General features: G+C 54.7%; 1 protein-coding gene across 2 annotated transcripts; it reads left to right on the top strand.

Moving 5' to 3' along the window:
• The first annotated feature begins 530 nt into the window (after positions 1 to 530).
• ALKBH5 (alkB homolog 5, RNA demethylase) lies at positions 531 to 19,561 on the top strand. 2 transcript variants are annotated; one of them, XM_075515625.1, is made up of 6 exons: positions 531 to 734; positions 999 to 1,818; positions 8,412 to 8,492; positions 12,911 to 13,066; positions 14,792 to 18,684; positions 18,726 to 19,561. In XM_075515625.1, the coding sequence occupies exons 2-5, from the start codon at positions 1,097 to 1,099 to the stop codon at positions 14,973 to 14,975; spliced, it is 1,143 nt and encodes a 380-aa protein (XP_075371740.1). In that variant the 5' UTR covers positions 531 to 734; positions 999 to 1,096; the 3' UTR covers positions 14,976 to 18,684; positions 18,726 to 19,561. The 2 variants fall into 2 exon arrangements, with proteins under 2 accessions (XP_075371740.1, XP_075371739.1); XM_075515624.1 differs by having other exon boundaries at positions 996 to 1,818.
• The last annotated feature ends 49 nt before the right edge of the window (positions 19,562 to 19,610 follow it).

Raw genomic sequence — 19,610 nt, 5'->3', positions numbered from 1 at the left:
GCGGTGCCCGCTGCCGCTGTCCCGGAGCCCGGCGCCCCCGGGTGACCCCCGGCCGCTGTCCCGCTCCCCCCGCCCGCCAGGGGGCGGTCGCGCCCCGCCGCCGCGCGCCCGCAGGCACCTCGGCGGACACCCCGACCCCTCACCCCCACCTTCCCCCCCCCCCGCCGCCGCGCCCGCTAGGCCCCCGCGCCGCCCGCCAGCCGCCCAATCAGCCGCCGGCTCGGGCCGCTCGCGCCCGCCCCCCGGCCAATCAGCGCCGAGCCGGGAGGCGGGGCGGGGCGTCGCGGCGCTGCCGGTACCCGTTACGGCGCGAGGCGAGGGCGGAGGTGGCGGCGGCCGGGCGGGGCGGGGCCGCCGCGTCGCCGTACGTGCGTACGAGGGGGCGGGGCCGGGTGCCGGCGGCGGGGCGCGTGCGCGGCGGGGCGGGGCGGGCGCGGTGGGCGGCCCCGCGGCGATCCGGGATGTCGGGCTGGCTCCTGGTGACGTAGCGCGCCGCTCGCGCCGCGGGAAGGGCCGCGCGAGACCCCCGGCCGCCGCCGCCGCCCCCCGGCCCGGCTCGGCCCGGCCCCCCCCCCCTCCGCGCCCCCCCCGCCATGGGCAGCAACGCGGCGGCGGGAGCGGGCAGGGCGCCGCGCCGCGCCGGGGCCGCCGCTGGGCATGTGCCAGGCCCGGCCGCCGCGTGAGCGCCGCCGCCGGCACCGGCAGCATTGTCCGCGCCCGCCCCGGGCGAAGCCGTGAGTGTGGCGTCCGCCGGGCCGCCCCCTTCCCCCCGGGAGGGGCGTCGCGGCGGGAAGGAGGGAGGGGGCGGCGGGAGCCGTGCTGCCCGCCGGGAGGGGGGTCCCATCTCCCCGGGGCGGGGGCGGGAGGGGGGGGGGGGGGGCGGCGGGGAGGCGAGCCGGGCTCCCGTGGGCACGGGCCCGGCCGGTCGCGGTGCCGGGAGAGGGGTGTGGGGGGGGTCCCGTCCTCACCTTCCCGTTCCTCCGGGGCTCTTCCAGCAGGGCGGCGGGTGCCATGAATAGCAGCTGCGCGTCCCCCGCCGCCGCCCGCCGCCGCCTGCAGCGCCGGGATCGATAGAGGCGGGGGCTGCGGACGCACTATGGCCGGCAGCGGCTACACGGACCTGCGGGAGAAGCTCAAGTCCATGATGCCCTACCGGGACGGCCACAAAGGCGGCGGCGGCGGCAGCCTCCCGCGGGAGCCCCCCGAACCCCCCTACGATCGCAAGCGCCGGCACCAGGAGGACTCCGGCTCCGAGCCCAGCGACTACGAGGAGCAGAAGGAGGAGGAAGAAGCTCGGAAAGTCAAAAGCGGCATCCGCCAGCTTCGCCTCTTCAGCGCCGAGGAGTGCGCCAAGATCGAAGCTCGGATCGAGGACGTCGTGTCCCGGGCGGAGAAGGGGCTCTACAAGGAGCACACGGTGGACCGGGCACCGCTGCGGAACAAGTATTTTTTCGGGGAGGGCTATACCTACGGGTCTCAGCTGCAGAGACGAGGCCCCGGCCAGGAGCGCCTGTACCCACGGGGAGAGGTGGACGCCATCCCCGAGTGGGTGCACGACCTGGTCATCAGGAAGCTGGTGGAGCACCGGGTGATTCCCGAGGGCTTTGTGAACAGTGCCGTCATCAACGACTACCAGCCGGGGGGCTGCATTGTCTCCCACGTGGACCCCATCCATATCTTTGAGAGGCCCATCGTCTCCGTCTCCTTCTTCAGCGACTCGGCGCTCTGCTTCGGGTGTAAATTCCAGTTCAAACCCATCAGGGTCTCGGAGCCCGTTCTCTTCCTGCCTGTGAAGAGGGGAAGCGTCACGGTGCTCAGGTAACTCGCCCGCATTGCCGAGGCCTCCGCTAACGTGCCGGGGCTCGGTTGTGTAACGCTAATCACGAGGCACGCGGATGCACACCCCGACGGCGGCTCGGGCTTGATCTCGCCCGCCTGTAGGCGTGCAGGGTCTTGCTGCGGCAGAAGGGGTGAAGGAAGGATTTGGGGGGCGGGGGGGGGCCTGCCGCCATGGTGGATGGGGATTTGGGTGGGTGATTGATTTTGGGTGGGTGCCCTCTCCGCGGAGCTCGAGGCGAGTCCTGGTGGGAGCGCGGCCACTTGCGGAGCCAAGCTTCGCCGTAGTTCCCAGAAACGGTTAAAATAACACATCGAGACACAAAATGGATCCTCTGCCCAAGAGCGGTCGGAGCGGAGCAGCTGGTTGGGATGGGGCTCCTGGGTCTATTCTTAGCTTGGCCGGTGCCTCCCGGACCTGACCTTAACCGTGGAGAGGAGGTGTGAACGGCCTCGTCTTCCCAGTCTGTTAACTGGGAATACTAAAACCCTCCCCTGCCCGACGCCGATGGGGAGACCGGAGCGCAGAGCCCCGTGGGACTGTCACTTGGAGGCGCGGTGGGTCCGCGGGTGCAAGAAAGGACTTTACATGTGTTTTTGCAAGCGGGGGAAGAGCCGTGGAGGCGAAATGACCTGCCCAAGGTCACGCAGCCGGTCGGTAGTAAAGCTGGGATTGGCACTGGGAAACGCCTGCTTCCTAATCCCCGCCGCCTCCCGGTACACGCTGGGTGGGCAGAGCGGGCAGGTGAGGGGACAGGCAGGGTGCGTGCGGGCGGGTGCGTACGGACCCGCCGGCGTCCGGGTCTTGGGGAGGGCGGCTCGAAGCCCAGCGCCGGGGCTGCCTGACTCAGTGAGCACCGGTCCCTGAAGGTCAGAGTGCTCCCTGCCAGGAGCAGGGATTGCCCGGACTCTGCCAACACTGCTCCAAGCTACCAACTGTATCCTCGTTTGGGGTTTTATTTTTTGGACGGGTGAAGGTCTAGGCCGGTTTTCAGGGCTCCCGGGCCGTAACACAATCCCTTGCTTTGGCTTGTAAAGTGATCGCCGCAGGGTTCGGGAAGGAATTTTTCTCCCCGCATACACACAGCCTCGCACCGTTGACTAGTGCATCAATAATAAATGCTGAGATCTCGCGTAGCTTTTATCTCGGAAAAGCTGCACAAACATTAACTAATCCTTGCTGTACCCCCGGCGTTAGGTAACTTCTGTGGATTAGCGAGGGATGAGGGAGACTGCGGAGGGAAGCGGGAACGGCGCTGAGGAAATTTTCTTGTTCTCGGGTGGCTTGGCCGGGGTGGGGAGGGTGCAGGGCAGGGGGCAGAGGTCAGGGTGATTTTGTGAAACAGGACCGGGGGGGACCCATCCTGCTACGTGTCCTTTTACCGCAGGGCAAGCTCCGTCACCGGGGATGGAGACTGCCGGGTGCGAGGCAGCCGCTCTGCTCTCTGACTTCTCCTCTGAGACGTGAGGAGGGAAACTTTCTACCCTAATTTTCCTGCTGGTGGTGCAAAGCCCTGTGCTGCCTTTCCCTGGGGAGCCTGGAGTAAATACTTGTCCTTCCTTTTGCAGCCAGAGGTCTTTTTTCTAAGGACAGTGAGAGTTTTTTCTTGCTTAGAAGCACGCCGGCAGAGCCGTTAATGCAGGGTCAGCCTGTAGTCTTGCACTCAAAGCCACTAGAAAAAGTCTCGTGGCCTTACGTCCAAAGGAGGATCGGGACTTCGCAGTGGAGCGTGGCGGGAGGAGGGAGAGGTGCTTTTCTCTGCTGCAGGACCAGAGAACGATGTTTTCTTGTCCCAGACTGTCACTCTTCTCCCAAAACTGCTGGGAAGAGGCAGCTGGCTCGGGGCTCCCAGAATTGGAGCGGGGTGTCTCCCTAGGCCTGTGCGTTTGGGCTGGTGGCCAGCGTCACCTGGGTGCCCTAATCAGTTTATTAACGTGGCTGAAGCAATCGTACAAATCAAATGAAGATACCTTTTAACTCTGACTAGAAGGGTTGGTTTCCGACCCGACCCACCGCTGGTGTTAGATGTTCTGCTTTCCAGCAAATAATAGGCTTTAAAAAGAGGGATTATTTCAATTTTGGTACAGCAGTTAGCAGATACTTAGCACTCACTTAAGAGAGATTCTGCCAAAGTGATTGTGCTGCGATGATATGATCCTGGCTGGATGCGAGTTCCTCGACTCCGGCAGATCTCCTTGCCTCCCCTCTAACCCCAGCAATTTGGGAGGAGCGGGGAGAGGTGCAGACCGTCGGTAGGCTCTCGGGGGTGTATCTCCAAAATCCAGCCCTTGGTCACGTTTAAGTCAACTCCCCAAACTTGGCTTTTTCTCCTCTCGGTAAACAGTTGCTGAAGGCAGTTGCCCTGGAGATAGGGAAACGGTGCAGATAGAAATGGCATGCTTGTAATGTCTGTGATTCAAATATTGCTGGGTCAGTGGCTGCTGCTGGCATGCCGCTTTTCCGGGGAAGCCAGGGTAGCCGCATGCATTTGGTTACCGTGTGGAAATCGCGAGGATCTAAAGCAAGCTGTTGGATCTCTCTCTTGGCCCCCACATCGTTCTCAGGTTCTCCCCAGATCACGCCTGTCCTGTTCCTGCTCTCAGCAGCCTCTTCCAAATTGTCCTCCCCATTTTGCAGCCGCCTACCCGTCGGGGGATTTTGCAGAGGGGCCTTCCCCATATCCCTCCCTTGCCTTTATTTGCCTACCGTGAAGCAGGCTATGGTGTTTGCAAACACTGAGCCCACTTCAAACTCGCTGGAAAGTATTCAGATCTCAAACGACAGGTTAGCATTTAAAAGGTGGAACGGAGATTCTCCTAGCTGGGCTGTGCACCTCTGCCAGCAGGAGAAAGGCTGAGCCACCCCACGACCTGCTAACGAGTCCTTTGCTCTTCCAGCAAGGCACTTTTTCCTCTCCTTTCGCGGTGAAGATTTGCCCTTGTAGGCTTTGACATCTAGAAGACGACCTCCTCCAGTCCCCTCTTCTCCCGCAGCCCCAGGAAGCGGGTGCTCCTGCAGGTTTGTCCTGCTGCCAGCCAGGCCAAGAGAAAGCGGCAGCGGCTTAGAAGATCTGCGCTTGCTCTTCTCGGGCAGTTGGAGTTAAGTTGGATTTCAGTCCTGTGGACCGTCGGCTGTCTGTTGGGGGCTGCTGGCTAGACCGCATTTGTGGGTTTTCTTCTTTTTTTTTTTTAAAAAACTTGATCGAAGAAAAAGCATCAATCGATAGAAGCAGAGGGGAGGAGATGGAGGAATTTGCCCGTTCATCTGGGAACATGTGCTTTGACAAATGCTTAGCCTGGAAAAAAGGGAAGGGAGGTGAGGGGGGTGCAGAGCCAGCCGGGGCGGATGGTTCCAGCCGGACCCCTGCGCTGCACCGTGCCCCGCAGCCGCTGTCGTAGGTAGCAAATCTCGGCACCGAGCCAGCTTTTGTTTAACTGACGGGTGTTGCGTCTCAGCACTGTGGTTGGAAATAGTGCAGTTGCAGTTAGCCAGAGGAACGAATGACCGAAGGTAACGTTTCCCAAGTTCTTGTACGCTGTACGGGCTTCCCTTCTGCAGCTGGTGAGCGCTCCAGGTTGTCTCCCCGCTGTTTGTAATAGCAGCGGAAACATCGTGATGTTTGTTTCTCCTGTCGTCTCAAGGCGTGCCTGATGGTAGCGTAATTGGAGTTGGTTGGAGTCTCTGGAGGGTGAACCTGCTTTCTTCCTAGCTGGAGGAATCTCTCCACAACAGCCTGGATTAGATGTTTTTCCAGAAAAGTCTGATCCCTCAGAACAGGCCGTTGCTGCAGAGGAAGTTCTGTGTGTGCCAGTGGTGATGAGGCAAATAGATTTGTTCAAGCTCTGCTTGAACTGGTCGGTGTCACATCCGTGGTTTGTGGCAGCAGCTTTCCTGAACCGCAAGTAAAGCCTTGAGCTGCTCAAACCCTGCGATGGGCTAGTGTGTGAGGTCCTGCCTGAGAGCTGGCCTGGCTGTCGTCAACCCCTAGAAATATTTCTCGTTAGAGACTCTGCAGAACTTCAGGGCCTCCTTTCTGATGATGTTTGTACAAAAAAATCTGCTTTCATCTCCGTGTGAATCAGTTATGTTGTGGCTTGGCAGCAGCTCTTCTGGACTGAAAAAGAGACTTGGGGAGGAGTTGGGGGTGTAAGATCTGACAGGTTAGTTACGAGTTGGGGTGTTAGTTGGGGGAGCGTGTGGATAGCATACGCACCTCCCCGTGTTCTTCTGGAAGATGCTCTAGGCTGGAGACGTCGTGCTTGGGTGTTCTCATGGGCAGCAGTTTAGGATTTTCCTTACGAAGTTATCTCTTACCTCGTGCTTTGGGTTTGTTCTCCGGGCAAGAAACCTCTGGGTAGACCCTCGATATCATTACGGGTATTTTGTTCCAGCGTCTGCCCCTTCAGCCATCATCAGGAGGTGGCAAGGCCGGGCGGTGGGCGAGAAGTTCATGCTGGCACGAAGCAGAACAACTGTGACACAACCAAATAATCTTTTTCTTCCATTTCTCTGCCTGGTGCCTGTGCGAACCCCTTTGTTAGAGTGCCATACAGAGAGACACCATCACTGCATCTGATACGGTGCAAGCTGAGTTTTCCCACGCCAGCACGGCACTGGTGCAGACTGGTGGGTCCCTGTTAGGGCCTCAGACTGGAGTATGGGGGCTGTTGCTTTGGTGCTGCCCACGGGCATCTGGGACCACAAGCTCTGCCTGGTGCCGCTCTGAAAGTGAGCTGGAAAGCTGCTCGGGGAGTGAGAACGAGCGGCCAGGCTGACATCTCATGATGCAGAGCGCAGGTCTGGAAGCAGACCTTTTCCTGATGTTCAGGGTGTCGCTGAGGATGTGCTGAGTTGAATGTTAACGTGGGTGATATTAATGAATTCGCTGGAGCTTGACGCAGAGATTCCTGGAACATAATAGAGCATCATTATAAGCCCCTTCGCATAACGCTGTCTTGTTCTGCAATGCCCCGGAGGACGGGGGGGATGGACATCAGCCCCTGTTTTCACTGATCAGGCTTTAGGCTCTTAACTCTCTTCTCAAAGAGAGAGGTGTGCGTTTCTCGATGAGTGGGTGGGTTATCTAACCAGATAAAGGAAACCCAGTCCCGTCCCCAGAGAAGACCTGCATGTGCGTGATCTGTTCTCTGCTCTGAGCATCCTGAATAACCCGCAAGCCGATGACCCAGGCCGTGCTCCTGGAGGGCCAGCTGGCAGCCGGCGTGGCAGCAGCTTCATGGCAAAGCCTCGTGGGGAGAGTGGGCTCGGTGATTTCTGCTTCAGGTTAAACTAGCGCGGGGGTGCGCTAGCTTTGTGTGGTATGAGCAGCCTTCGCCCAAGTCCCTTCAAAGGTCTTCCTGTCCTTGCCAGCCGTTTCAGGAGGCTCTGAAGGCATTTACCTTGTCTTTTCCCCGTGTTAGACTCTAGAATGCTCTTTTGTGAATAGACACTCTCCAAACAGCAGGTAGAGGGCAGGCCCACCTCTCGGACCTGCTCGTTAGCACCCACGCGAGTGACGAGATGTACTCCTGGCAGGGTGGTTTGCGTATCCGAGCAGATGCGATGGCCGCTTTCCGCAGACCCGCCGCGATCTCGCGTGCTGCGCTGGACCCCAGGAGTTGTGCTCAACAACAGAAGCAACCACAAGAAAAATGCTCCTGTGTGTTGTGGGTAGCTGGGGCCCTCGTCGGCCACGGCTTTTCTCCAGCCTGCTAGAAAGGTGGAGTAGGTGAAGTCATCTCGTACAGCGAAACGCTCCTGCCGAGAACGGCTGCTGTGTGGCCACGTAGCTGCTTGAGCCTGGTGTCATTTTCCTCGGCCCTGGTAGCTGTCTCGCCTTGCGAGTCCCGTGGCAGGGAGGTTTTAGGAGTGCAACTTGGGTTGCGGGTCTGAATTTGAAGGTTACCCCACGTGCTTTGTGTTGGGGCTGGGCTGGGGGGTGATGTTTGTACCGCGGCCGAAGATGTGCCACACGGGGGGGTAGCGGGGAGGGCGAGGGTGCTGAGACAGCAGCGTCTGTGCCCAGGTGAGGGAGGTGAGACACTTGACTCTTACCACCGCTGCACCCCCTCCTCAACTAATGAATCTTCTCATCAACTCCGGTACGCGTTCACGTCTGGGTATGCTGCGCGTTTCGGGCGTGAGAGATGGCTTTTTCTCAGGGACATGTGTGAGAAGATGCTTTGGGAGCAATGTGCTGATTTTTTTTTTTCCCCATGTCGCTCTCTAATCTCTTGATAAATGAATTGGCTGAATTTACACTCCATAAACTTGTTTTCTACATGTCTTATTTCACAATGTTGTGGCAGGTGGTGGTTTTCTCTGGTGTATGATAAAAAAATTGAGTCAAAAAAAAAAAAAATTTGAGACAAAAAAAACAAAGCCCTGACTGTCCTCATTCTTTCCTGAAGTTTCTTCCTTCCTGTAAGTCTAGCTCCTGGGGAATGGTGTTTGGAGGAGGAATTCCTGGTGGAAGTTAGGAAGTGGCTGGCCAAACTGAGTTGTTGAGGCTGGCAATCACTTTCTGCTTTTGCCTGTCATCTTTCTCACAGTGGCTTTTTGTTTTTGTTGTCAGTGGATACGCAGCTGATGAAATTACACACTGTATTCGACCACAGGACATCAAGGAGAGAAGAGCTGTCATCATCCTTCGAAAGTAAGTGTTGAAGCCCTCCGGACAGTAAGATAAACTTGGATGTGGTGGTGTGATGTTTCCTAAGGTGCTTTGAAAGAAACACTTTAGAACTGCCTTGCTTGTTAATTTGCTGGCTTGATCTTACATCTTGAGTAGATGTCACTGATGCTCGCTTGTGTCTTGCTGTACCCATCGCTTGGCCGGTAGAAGTAGATGGAACTTGTTACTGCAGAGTTAATCACTTCTTGGCTCTGTGCAGCGGTACTTCATTGTAACGTCTGGGTTTGCAAGTGCTGTTCATGTCCAAACACCTGGCTTTCATTGACTGCCTAACTCCAAACAGCTAGGATTTCAAACTCTCTTGTTTTGGACTATGTATTCAGGTGTCTGATCGTATGATACCCACATGCGTGAGTTACCTGGATGGTCCTTTGAAGCTGATGCTTACAATGAAGAATCTCCTATAAAGCAGATAAAGTTTTCTTGGTAGCGTGGCTTTCATTTCCTGGGGAGAGGGAGGAAGACCCTGGCTTCGAACTGAAACGGATGCGGTGAATTTAGTGATCGCTTTACAGAGCTTGTCCTTCGAGTCGGTGTTGGCAAGCCAAGCTCTGTAAGCTGTATCGCACGCTTCCTGTTTTAGAAGATATGCTGTCCTGGTCAGCTGATGGCATTTCATCAGCCAGTGTCTGTTCCTAAGCTCTTCAGAAAAGACAATGGGAAAAAAAAAAACAAACCCAAACCAAATGAACCCCACCCCAAACTCCTCCTCAGTGTAACCTTTTTTCCTGCCCAGAAGTGTCCTCTCTCATCAGTTCCTTCTACTAAGAGACCAGAAGATGTGACTGCCATGTGTTGACCCATTTTGATTGTGCCTCAGAAGGTGTTAGCAGTAATTTCGCTGTCAAGAAATCTTTTTGCAAGTGAAAACGCACATGATTCGAGTACTGTAAACCCAGACGAAAGCGTGGGCATGAGGGCAGGGCTGCAGTTGTGGCCCAGGCTGGCATAAGGCTAGCAGGCAAGTGGTCTAGATTCAGACTTGTTGAGCTTTTGGACAGTTTAGTTGGTTTCAAAACAAGTCTGGCAACGTTGTGAAGGTATGGCACAAAGCCAGGGGAGTGGAGTTGGACATCTGGTTAGAGAGACCCATGAAATGAAGGCAGGAAAAACAGCAGCCCTGAGGTGTTAGCAAGGCAAAATCAGCACAGACCCAAGGAGGCAGGGTGAGATGTGGCAGGTCATAGAGTGGGATCAAAGAAGGAAAGATTAGAACCAAATCACCCGATAGTTGGTTATTGCCACGCGAGGTTTAAGGCGAGAGGGTTGCCGTAAAAGGCTGTTACGTTCACGTTGGTTACTGCAGGCAACGCAAAGCAGCGCGAGTGCTGACGAGCAGCAGTGGAAGGCATCTCCAAATCCTGTAGCTGCTTTAGTTGGGTTTTGGGATAGAGAAGCTGCCTGTCCTAGGCTGCGGAGCAGTTCCCTAGAAAAGAGAGACTTGGCTAAATAAGCTAAAGCTACCCAAACTGGTGCAGATATCTAACATACGTATTTAAACTGGCTCTACCTCTTGCTTTCGCCAGCCTTTGTAAGCTAAGGGTGTTGAGTTATTTCAGCCTAGCCTGACTGCCCTCAAAGCGCAACTGGGCAAGCAGCTATCTGGCTGCGATGTGCCCGGCTGACGTGGTGCGTCACTGCTGAACAGGCAAGGCCCATTAGCTCCTAGCAGAACCGTATTAGCTATATTTGCTTAGCCATCCTTCTGTAGCAGCGTGTCTTTCTGTCTTCCCCTGGTTTTAGGGGCCTGATTTGCTTAGCGCTAGAGCAGAAGTGTCTGCCTAGTCATATGCAGACAGCGATGGGCTGACTTGACTGGCAGGCTGAATGAAACCACAAAAGGATTTTTCTCTTGAGCAAAGTGGAAACCCCCTGGTAATTATTTTTGTGTAATCGCCGTAGAGCTTAGCAGCCCTGGTGAATACATGGCAATTGCCTGGTTGCCAAAGGGTGCACCCTGATTGCTGCCAAATAGAGCTTATTAATTGCTGCTTATCCCTTGTGATGGCGGCCGTCTCCTCGCCGAGTCCTGTGTGCACGCATGCATGCACAGCAGGGCTGCGGTGACCTTTGTCTGCGCTCGCATCCCCACGGCATGTATTGCTGCAGCGAATGCCATTCCCTAGTCCCGGATCATGCGACTTTGTGCAGTCTGAAATAGCGTGTTATGCAACCAGGAAAACAGCTACTTCCGCTGGTAGCCTGCTAGCACGAGAGGCTTGGGAGCAGCCAGCGGCCTCGTAAAACTCCTCTTCTTCATCTTGGTGGTGAGAATCGGCCCCGAGCTTTCCAGCAGGATCAGATCAGTTGGGCCATAGAGCGGCATAAACTTTGCTGCAGCTTAGAGCTGGGATATTCGGCTCTGAATAGGCTGCCAGGGCCTGCTGGGTCCCAGACGTTTGAGCCTGGATCTGCTCTTGCCTCTGCTTCGCGCGCGTGGTTCTAGAGAGGGTTTTTGCTGGCGGCGGCAGGAGAGCAAAGCTGCGCGAGCTGGAGAAGCAGCTGGGTTTTGCAGGATGCTTGAGAGCAGCGTGGTTACCAAGTAGGTCATAAACACTTCAGTGCTGTAGCGTGATGATATTTACAGTGTTTCCTGCGTATCGGAGTGCAGGACTGCGGGTAGCCGGCAAGGTTTGGAAGCGCTTTGAGGAAGAGGCTGGGGGGAGGAACGGTGCTCTCAATTTCATGAGATGCGGAAGGAGGTAATGTGGGAGGTGGGGATAAAATGAGACCTATTCAAGCGGGTCTTGAAAGTCATTTTAGGGGGCTTACGCTGCCATTTGTAAGCACTTCTTTGTAAGCAGTTACATCAGGGAGTTATTCTATTTAAGTTGAACTTTGGTAGGTAATTTGTTCTCCATTTTAGCATAGCCTCTCCTCGTAGCTGCTCCTGCAGCTCATACCTGTATTGCTCTGTGGACAGAGAGCGCGGCTGGTATTCCCTTGCAGGATATTTGGTGGTTTGTTTGTTTTTTAATTGCAGGCCTGTAGTTGCTGTTGTATTTGAGAGGTATTTAAACCACCTAACTTGTCCGGGGCAGGATCTGCAATGCCTTTGGTGTTCTAGCTGGACTGGGTCCAGTCCTGGAGCCGAGAACAGCTCAGGATGACAGCGTTGGGGACTAGCGCTGGCTCCAGCCTGGCAGCTGCCTGCAGAAGTGTTCCTTGTTCCTAGCATGCTGGGCAGACTCGGGCTGCCGTGCCCAGCTTCGCGTGTGCCAGCCTGGCATCGCCCTGGTTAACTGAAGAGGCTCTCGCCGATGGCGGAGAGGAAGCTTGGCAACTGGATGTGCTTCCTAACGGGAGTTTAGGTTGGGATTCTCCTGTGGAAACCTCCCTCAGGAGCTGAGGTTCAGCACTAGAGAGCAAGTAGTGATTCTCCCCTTTCTTTCACCCAGACCCCTTCCATATTCACCCCTAATTCCAAGGAGGGAGACAGGCTGCAGCAACAATATCAGGGTGCCTTTCCTTCTGGGAAGTGGCTTGGATCCTCCTGACATTGGCAGCTCTGGAGGACCAGTACCACCTTTTAGTGTGTTTTGCCCATTCTTAGACTTCAGTCTGTGTTTTGGAATAGACTTTAGCAGTGCTTGTAAGTTGAAACTGGTAACTGTGCTGTGCTTGGAGACGGTGACAGCGCCGTGATAAGATGCTGCACCATCGAGTTTTCATTCCTGCTGCTCGGTCTGCTGTCTCCCTCCACGTGTGCATGGCTACAGCCCTGCCTGGGCCAGCGACAGTTCTGCTCTGGGACAAGCTGTGCTTGCTTTCCGGTGTAGCTTCAGCGTGTTTCTATCCCAGCACGAACAAGGCGGTGCTGCGCTGCTGGAAGGGATGTGGTGCAGCTTCTGTTTGCTAGACCTTCTCCTGACTCGTACTTCAACTCTTTAAACCTCTTAGTCAAGCTGAGAAACACCTGACCCCATGAGATCTTGAGACAGTGGGGAGTTTCCAGATAGAAGCAGTTATTACTGTTGTAGGTGATGATGAATTTCGCGGGCATCTCCCAGGTGGCTTAACTGGAGCTGCGAGTTATTGACGAGTCACTGTGATTTCACAGGATTTTACAGGGGCTGTAACGCCTCTACTCTGTATCCCGTAACTGGGATCGCAGTGAGCCCAGCACCATTGGCGTTCACCGCGTGACTACACGTGTCCCTAAGCCTTCCCCTTCCCTCTAACCACGGTAGCAAAACTGCAAGTACCACGAAGCTGCAGCTTGTTTCGCTGTTGAGCGTAATAGTCCCGACCCTCTTCCTGAGCTGTGTGGCTGGGATTGAGGGTTCTGCGTCAGCGCATCTAGGGCAGACGTCTGCTGCAGCGTGCTAGTGGTTCTGTAGAAACTCCTTGCAAATTCTCTTCTCTTTAAATATTTGCAGAACAAGACTAGATGCACCTCGATTGGAAACAAAATCGCTGAGTAGCTCTGTGTTGCCACCAGGTTATAACTCTGACCGTCTATCAGGAAGCAACCGGGACCAGATCCTGAAACCAAAGCGGTCCCATCGCAAAGCAGATCCTGATGCTGCTCACAGGTAGGATGATCTCTCCTAAGAGCGATGTTTTGGATGGTATCTCTAGGTTGAGTGCATGTCTGAGGTTCCTGGCCTCAGACAAGAGAGGCTGCACAGCACTCTTAAAAACATCCTAGTTTGCACCTCCCAGGTGCTTGCTGTGGTGCACGGATCTGTTTTATCAGAATGAGGTTCTTTATATGTTCCTCCTAGGCTTGCGGAGGCTAAGCTCTGGCTGTAAGCAGCTTACATTGTTTATCCTCTGAGTGGCATAATGAAGAAGCAATAGATTTGGCTGGCTCTTGATAATGCAGTCATTCAGAACAATAGTTTCCCTGCAGCTAATTATTTTTGACCTCTATTGCCAAGCAACCTGTGCAGCTGCATTAAACAATATTATGAAAGCAGTCCTGGGAGAGAACGTGAGGTTTTGCTATCTGGGAAAGGTGAAGGCCTTCTTGGGAAGCTTCTTAGACCTGTTTTGGTTCCAGAGCTGCATGTGTATATTTTTGTGTAACCAAACTGTGTGAATGTGTAAGCCTGACCTTCAGAGGAGCTCCTTGCTGAGGTTTCAGACAGCTTGAGCTCTGCAGCCAGGCTTCCCTCAAACACCACCTTGCTCTGTGTGAACGTACTGATAGCCATGAGCGATAGCCAGTCTGCCAGCTGTCGTGCAATATTTCTGCTATTCTCCAATCCCAAAGTTTCCCGAGGATCGAGACGGCATTCTCTGCAACGTGTAAAAAAAAAAGTTGGCTTAGTCCCAGGGCTTGGCTGCTGTGGTCCCAGCCCGTGTTTCAACCTGTCCTGGAGGGAGGAGGGTGGGGATGGCTTCTTTATGAGCAGTGTTCATTCACCTGGACTCAGACTGACTGGGAAGATAGATCAAGAAGAGAAGCCAGCCTGCAAATGAAAGCTTCCCTCTGAGCACGCAGTGGGCCAGTGTGTGATTAGAGAAGCGGTGATGCAGAATAAATCTGCGGATCTGAGAGCTGTTTCTCAGCCTGATGTGACCTTATGGGGGTGGGAGGGCTTGCATAGACTCTTGCAGCAGATGGGTATCAAAAACATATCTTTCTCTTCTTTTGGCCTCGAAGACTCCAGTATAACATAGGTAAATAGCATGGATATCAGATAGTGGTATCTCTTAGAGGAACTTGGCAGTTGCCACCTAGGATATAAAGTAAGTGGTCTGTGCAGCCCACCAGCCCAGTCCTACTATGAAGTGATCACGGGTGAGAGCAGAGGCAGCTTTGCAGAAATAACGTTTGCACTGCGCTAGCGTTTGAGAGAAATAGCGAGAGGACGAAGGAGTTTGGAGCTGTGGTTTGATCCTGCACCACAAGCGCCCCAGCAGCTTAAAAAGGAGCTCAGCTCCGTGCTGCGAGTCCCGCTGTGGGAGAGGCAGACCCCTCTGCCGAAGGGATGTTTCTTGGGGCCACAAGCTGCGCTTAAAAAGAGCTGACTGGGCTGTTTGAAAGTGTTCCTGGTGGAGGTAAAGACCAAAACTTGCCCAGGGAAGGGGAAGGACTTGTACCATCAAAAGCAAAGTTCTCAGCCTCCCCGTGGGAGATGCAACTTGGTGATCTGTTCCTGCTCTGCTGAGTGCCCGGTGCTGGGCGAGCAATGTGGAAAGAGTCGATCATGTCGCTCAAAGTGTGCGAAACTGCAGATAGTGTCCGCACAAGGGAATGCCTAAACCCTGTCGTGGATGTGCTCTCACTCCCTCTTTCTCTCTCTCTGTAGGCCACGGATTCTAGAAATGGATAAAGAGGAGAACAGGCGCTCAGTCCTCTTACCAAAACATAGGAGACGGAGCAACTTCAGCTCCGAGAACTATTGGCGAAGGTCTTACGAGTACACGGAGGACTGTGATGAGGAAGAGGAGGATGGCAGCCCAGCCAGGAAAGTTAAAATGCGGCGACACTGAGGATTGCACTTTCCAGGCTCGTGGAGCTGATGAGATTGGCCTCCAGTCTGTGAAAACTTTCTCCTCCCTCTGGCTATCTTCCATCTAGCTTCAGTTTTGGTTTTTCCTTTCAGGCTGAAGAGTAAACAGGAAGGATCTAGCGATTTGTTTTTATGAATGGAGGAATGCTGAGACATATGTAAGGATGGAACATGTCCAGTGCACATGGTGTCCTGAGTCATGGGTCAAACGGGCATCTCTCCCTTAGGAAGCAGATAAAGTTATGCCAGGCCGTCTGTTGGGATTTCTTTTGAAAACACCAAAAAGTTTAACTGTTTCATTGCGCAAGATTCAAGAATTGTATTTTTGTTTTTTGCTTTAACTTTCTTCCTTTCCAAATGTTCTAAATATGATGTTTGACCCCAGGAGCTGAAACTCTGTGTGGTGGCCTCATACTCCTTGCTTCACCAAAGGGCTCCTTGGTCTGCTCTTACCTAGTTGTTGTTGGGTTTGTTTTAAGGGTGCCCTGCAGTAACTGGAAGTTTGAAGCTTTGCAGACCCTTCTTACTGCAATTGATTTCAAAGGGTTTAGGACATTTTTGTTGCACTTTAGTACCAGTTTTAAATGCCGTAGGTTTCCTTTCCGGTCCCTTTTCCTAAGCCAGCGTGGGCTCGCAGCCTTGTGTCCCTGTGCTGCCCTCTCCGAGAAGAATGTGCTTGAGCTCTGGTTTCTCAGTGCTGGTCGGACTAGGGCTATATTTTAGTTGAGGAGCAAGGAAAGGTGGCTGGCTTCGCTGAGGCTGGCCCAGCATTGACCCGAGGTCCATATTGGAGCCCCGGGGCTGCCGAGTGAGTGATCGCATTGAGTACGTGCTGCTTCCCAGAGCTGGAGATGGCAAAGAGGAGTAGGAGAGACGCTGTGCTTGTGAGGATGCTTGCCTTGGGACCCCCTGAGAAGAGCTGTTCTCCGCTGCCTGGGGGACTGGCTTTCAGCCCCCTGTCCCTTTTAGGTGGAGAGAGTTGAGACGGCACAGCATCCTATCTTGAGGGACCGGCTGCGCTCTGTCAGAGCAGGAACAGGCACTGCCGCAGCCTCGGGGGAGCCGGGCAGCTCGGCTGCGGTCCGTCCCCTCCGAGGCTGGCTCTGGGAGCGAGGACGCTGCAAGGGTCTAGTTTGTCCCCAGTTCAGTGCATTCAGCAGCTAGTGCTGCAGCAGTTGCCCGCCTCCTCCTGGCTTGTTCCTGCCTGTATTCCTGGGGTGTAGGGAGTTTTCTGGTTGCTACAGAAAATGCTAAGAAGAATTGGGCATTTGGCTCCGCGGAGTTAGTGTTAGAAAGTCTGCCGCCTTCCTCCTCCCACCCAGTTTGCGTTAGCCTAGACCGAAGCCTCGGCGTTTTCAAAGCTTGGGGCCCAACACCATATTTAGAACTGTACTTTTAAGAAATTTCCTCCAATTGATTCTTTGAACCCAAGTGTTGGCAGTTGTAAGGAGTAGTCTTATTTTTAAATTTTTACTGCTTTGCCCTCCCTCAAATTGTAGTTTTTCTTAGTGTTGTGTCCCCCACACACTTCATGGTCTGCACGCTTGGCAATAAAAAGATGTAATATATTTTGAAACCCGTTTGCTGCTGTCTTGAGGGGCTCCCAGTCAAAAAACCAAACAAACAACAAAACCCAGACGTTGTTCCCCGGAGCACCATTCCTTGGCGATGCGGCACGTTTGCTGACATCTGGGTCTCGGTGTCCTTTTCCTTCCCCCTGACTTCTCCAGCTCCTGCCACTCACCCGTTGTTGGGATTACTGCTCAGGCTGGATCTAGCGGTGACATTAGCGCAAAGGAAATTACAGTCACCTTCAGCGCCGCTGATCTGCGAGGGGTTCCTAGGTGAGGTTCCCAGTGCCTGTCTCCGATTCTCTTTATCCGATGGTTTTCCTGGCGAGAGCCCCTGTTGGCTTGGTGCAGAGGTATGGGCACAGCCTCATGGCCAGCCTTCGAAGGAACCTGTCTTGTCTGCCCAGAGATCTGAAAGTTCATGCTTCTGCTGCTTCTGAAACCTTTAAAAAGGCTTTTTCGGTCCACACTTAGTGTTTGAAGCGGTGTTCCTCGCCCTCCCAGCTTTCTGCAGAGAATCCGGGCCAGCCCTTGGCTACAAACCCCCTGTTTTGAAAAGCTTGGCATTCCCCTGATAGCAAAACCGCATGCTGGGAGCAGCATCCCTTCTCCTCCTTAGGGCTGGTGCAAACATCTCCAGCAAGCTAGAGACCTGCTAGCAGGACGCCTGTAGCGATGGCTGTTTCTAATTCTTTCTGGATTCATCCTGGACGTGCCCCGTGCCCTCCTCGGTGTCAGGCTGTGCTCCGGGTGCTGCCGGAGGTCTCGGCTCCGCACAGCCCGCTCTCCCCCGCTGGCTCCCAATTTTACTCCTACCTCTGCAATACAGATACACAACCTTGGTGTCTCAACTCAAAACAAAGCTGGAGGCAACCTGCCTTTGCAAGGCTGCTTCCCAGAGCAGGACTTGCGTGGGATGAGGCATTGGCTCTATCTCCGCTGAAGGCTGAACAAGACATCCTGAGGTCTTACCTCTAGCCCGGTACCAACCGTCACTTCATCCCAGTCCTTGTGCAGTCTGTACGTGTGCAAGTATCCTTCCTCTCCCGGTTTGTTTCGGTATTCCTGCATGCCATGGTAGGGAGCTCTCCCCTCCTTCCTTCCCCCCTGCCCCGCATCTGTGCGGTGGGTCTGAGCTGGCAGCCGTGGCTGGAGGGACAGGAGGAGCTCCTCGCCGGAGCTGCTCTACAGCCGCCGTCTGTTCTTGTGTGCGCTTGGTTTTCAACCTGACTGGTTTAGGGCTTGACACCTTGGAGAGAGAGAGAGAGAGAGTGGGACGCGACCGGTCTGACCCGTAGCATCTCTTGGGCGAGGAGTCCCCGGCGTATAGGCAGGCCATCTTCCCCACTTGTACAGACATTTTCTATAGACACGGATGTATATGTGTAGATAACATGGTTTTTTAACTCTTTTGCACTGAACATCATCGGAGTGAAACCTTGATTTGAAACCGGAAGACACATTTTTCACATGGATCCAGATGTCTAGATCCCTTACTGTAACCTGTCTGGTAAAACTGTGTCTCAAAAATACTGGTGATGCCCGTACCTGTTCTTTGTTGCCGGTTGTGTCGGGCTTCCTGCGGGCTTCGGGTCAGGCTGGTGGCATGAGTCTGCTGCGAGGGATGGAGGGTAGCGAGCTCCCGTTCGGAGGCAAAACTTCTCCCCATCTGCTCCGGGGGACAGGCTCACGTACAGACCTGACCCCATCGGTTTTGTCCTGTCTGTCTTGTCCAGCTGTGCGGTCCGACCTCCTCTCCATCCACCCACAGCGGGTCGTTCATGAACCTGCTCGGCCCAAAATTGGGAATAAGGCTACATCCAGCGTGACGACCCCACGCACCCAGACCCACGGCCCAGACCATGAGCACTGCCTTTCCTGCGGAAGGGGGAGGAAGGTGGGGTTTGTCCCCGCTCCAGGGGGGTTCGTCCCCGCTTTTCTGCAAAGAGCAGGAAGAATTGAGGTTTGTTACCCCTATCTCGAGAACGCTCGTCAATCAAACTAAAGCTCTTGTATCGGTCGCGCGGGCTTGATATGTCCGTAGGAAGAGAAGGAAGGGCTGTTTGCTGGTGATAAGAGGTGAGGTGGCCTAGGGAGGGGCTGTCGGGCTGCCGGCAGGTCCCTGCCCGGCTGGGCTCGGCAGGCAGGCTGCCTGCAAGCAGAGGTGCCCGGGTTGCCACATGTGGCTCCACACCTGCTGAACTCTCATCCAGCCGTTAGTCAGGCGGGAGCGGTGACGCTCGGGAGCTGCGATCCCCGTCCCGAGGCTTGGCTCATCCCGGAGGTCGGGGGGGTTGCTGGGGCGCGGGGTTGCCAACCCGTTCTCCAGGGTGAGCCGGCACCACCGTGAGCCGACGTCTGCCGGGACGAGAGCTCGGCCCTTCGGGTTTCGGCGGCGCTTGCCGCTATGTGGTCTGAGCCCCGTGGGTCGAAATGGCTGCCATGCTTTGGGGGGCTTGGGGGGGGGGGGGGGGGGAGGCGAAAGTCGGGGTCTGGACCCCCGCCAGTGGCGAATACTCTTTTATCTGCCAAAAGTGTTCCCTTTCCCGGTCGGGAGAAGAAATGTTTGGCCGAGAAGCGTGTCTCTGCTCCTTCCCGCGCCCCTGCCCACACTTACAAGTTCTGGCTGACTTTAATTTTGTTTTTTAAAGTTTCTAATGTTTTTCTTTTGTTTTGTTACGAATAAAAAAAAAAAATAAAAAAGAAAGTGGCAATATTTTTTTCCGTAAGCTTTTCCAAGGAAAAAGCGTGGTTTGTAACAAAGTTGTACAGTTCTGAAGTTTGAGATACGAGAAGTACTGTGTGAAACGCTGTAAATGGGGCAGAGATTATTTTATGTACAGTCTGACGTGGGGGGAATCTTTTAATTCTGGTTGATTCTTAGGAAGAATTTGGTTCTTCACTGTCAGGGTTTGGAATTTCATGGTTTCATTATTATTATTTTTTTTTTCTTGTATAGATTGCTGCATTAATTGAATAAAAGCAGAAAGCATCACTCTGCCTGCCTGTGTGGTGGTGCTGGCGGCTGGGATGTGTGCCTCGCT

Source organism: Mycteria americana, chromosome 12 (genome assembly GCF_035582795.1).
Source record: "Mycteria americana isolate JAX WOST 10 ecotype Jacksonville Zoo and Gardens chromosome 12, USCA_MyAme_1.0, whole genome shotgun sequence".
Classification (NCBI taxonomy): domain Eukaryota; kingdom Metazoa; phylum Chordata; class Aves; order Ciconiiformes; family Ciconiidae; genus Mycteria; species Mycteria americana.
Note: the sequence above shows the minus strand (reverse complement) of the source record. Positions and strands in the feature narration are given on the sequence as shown.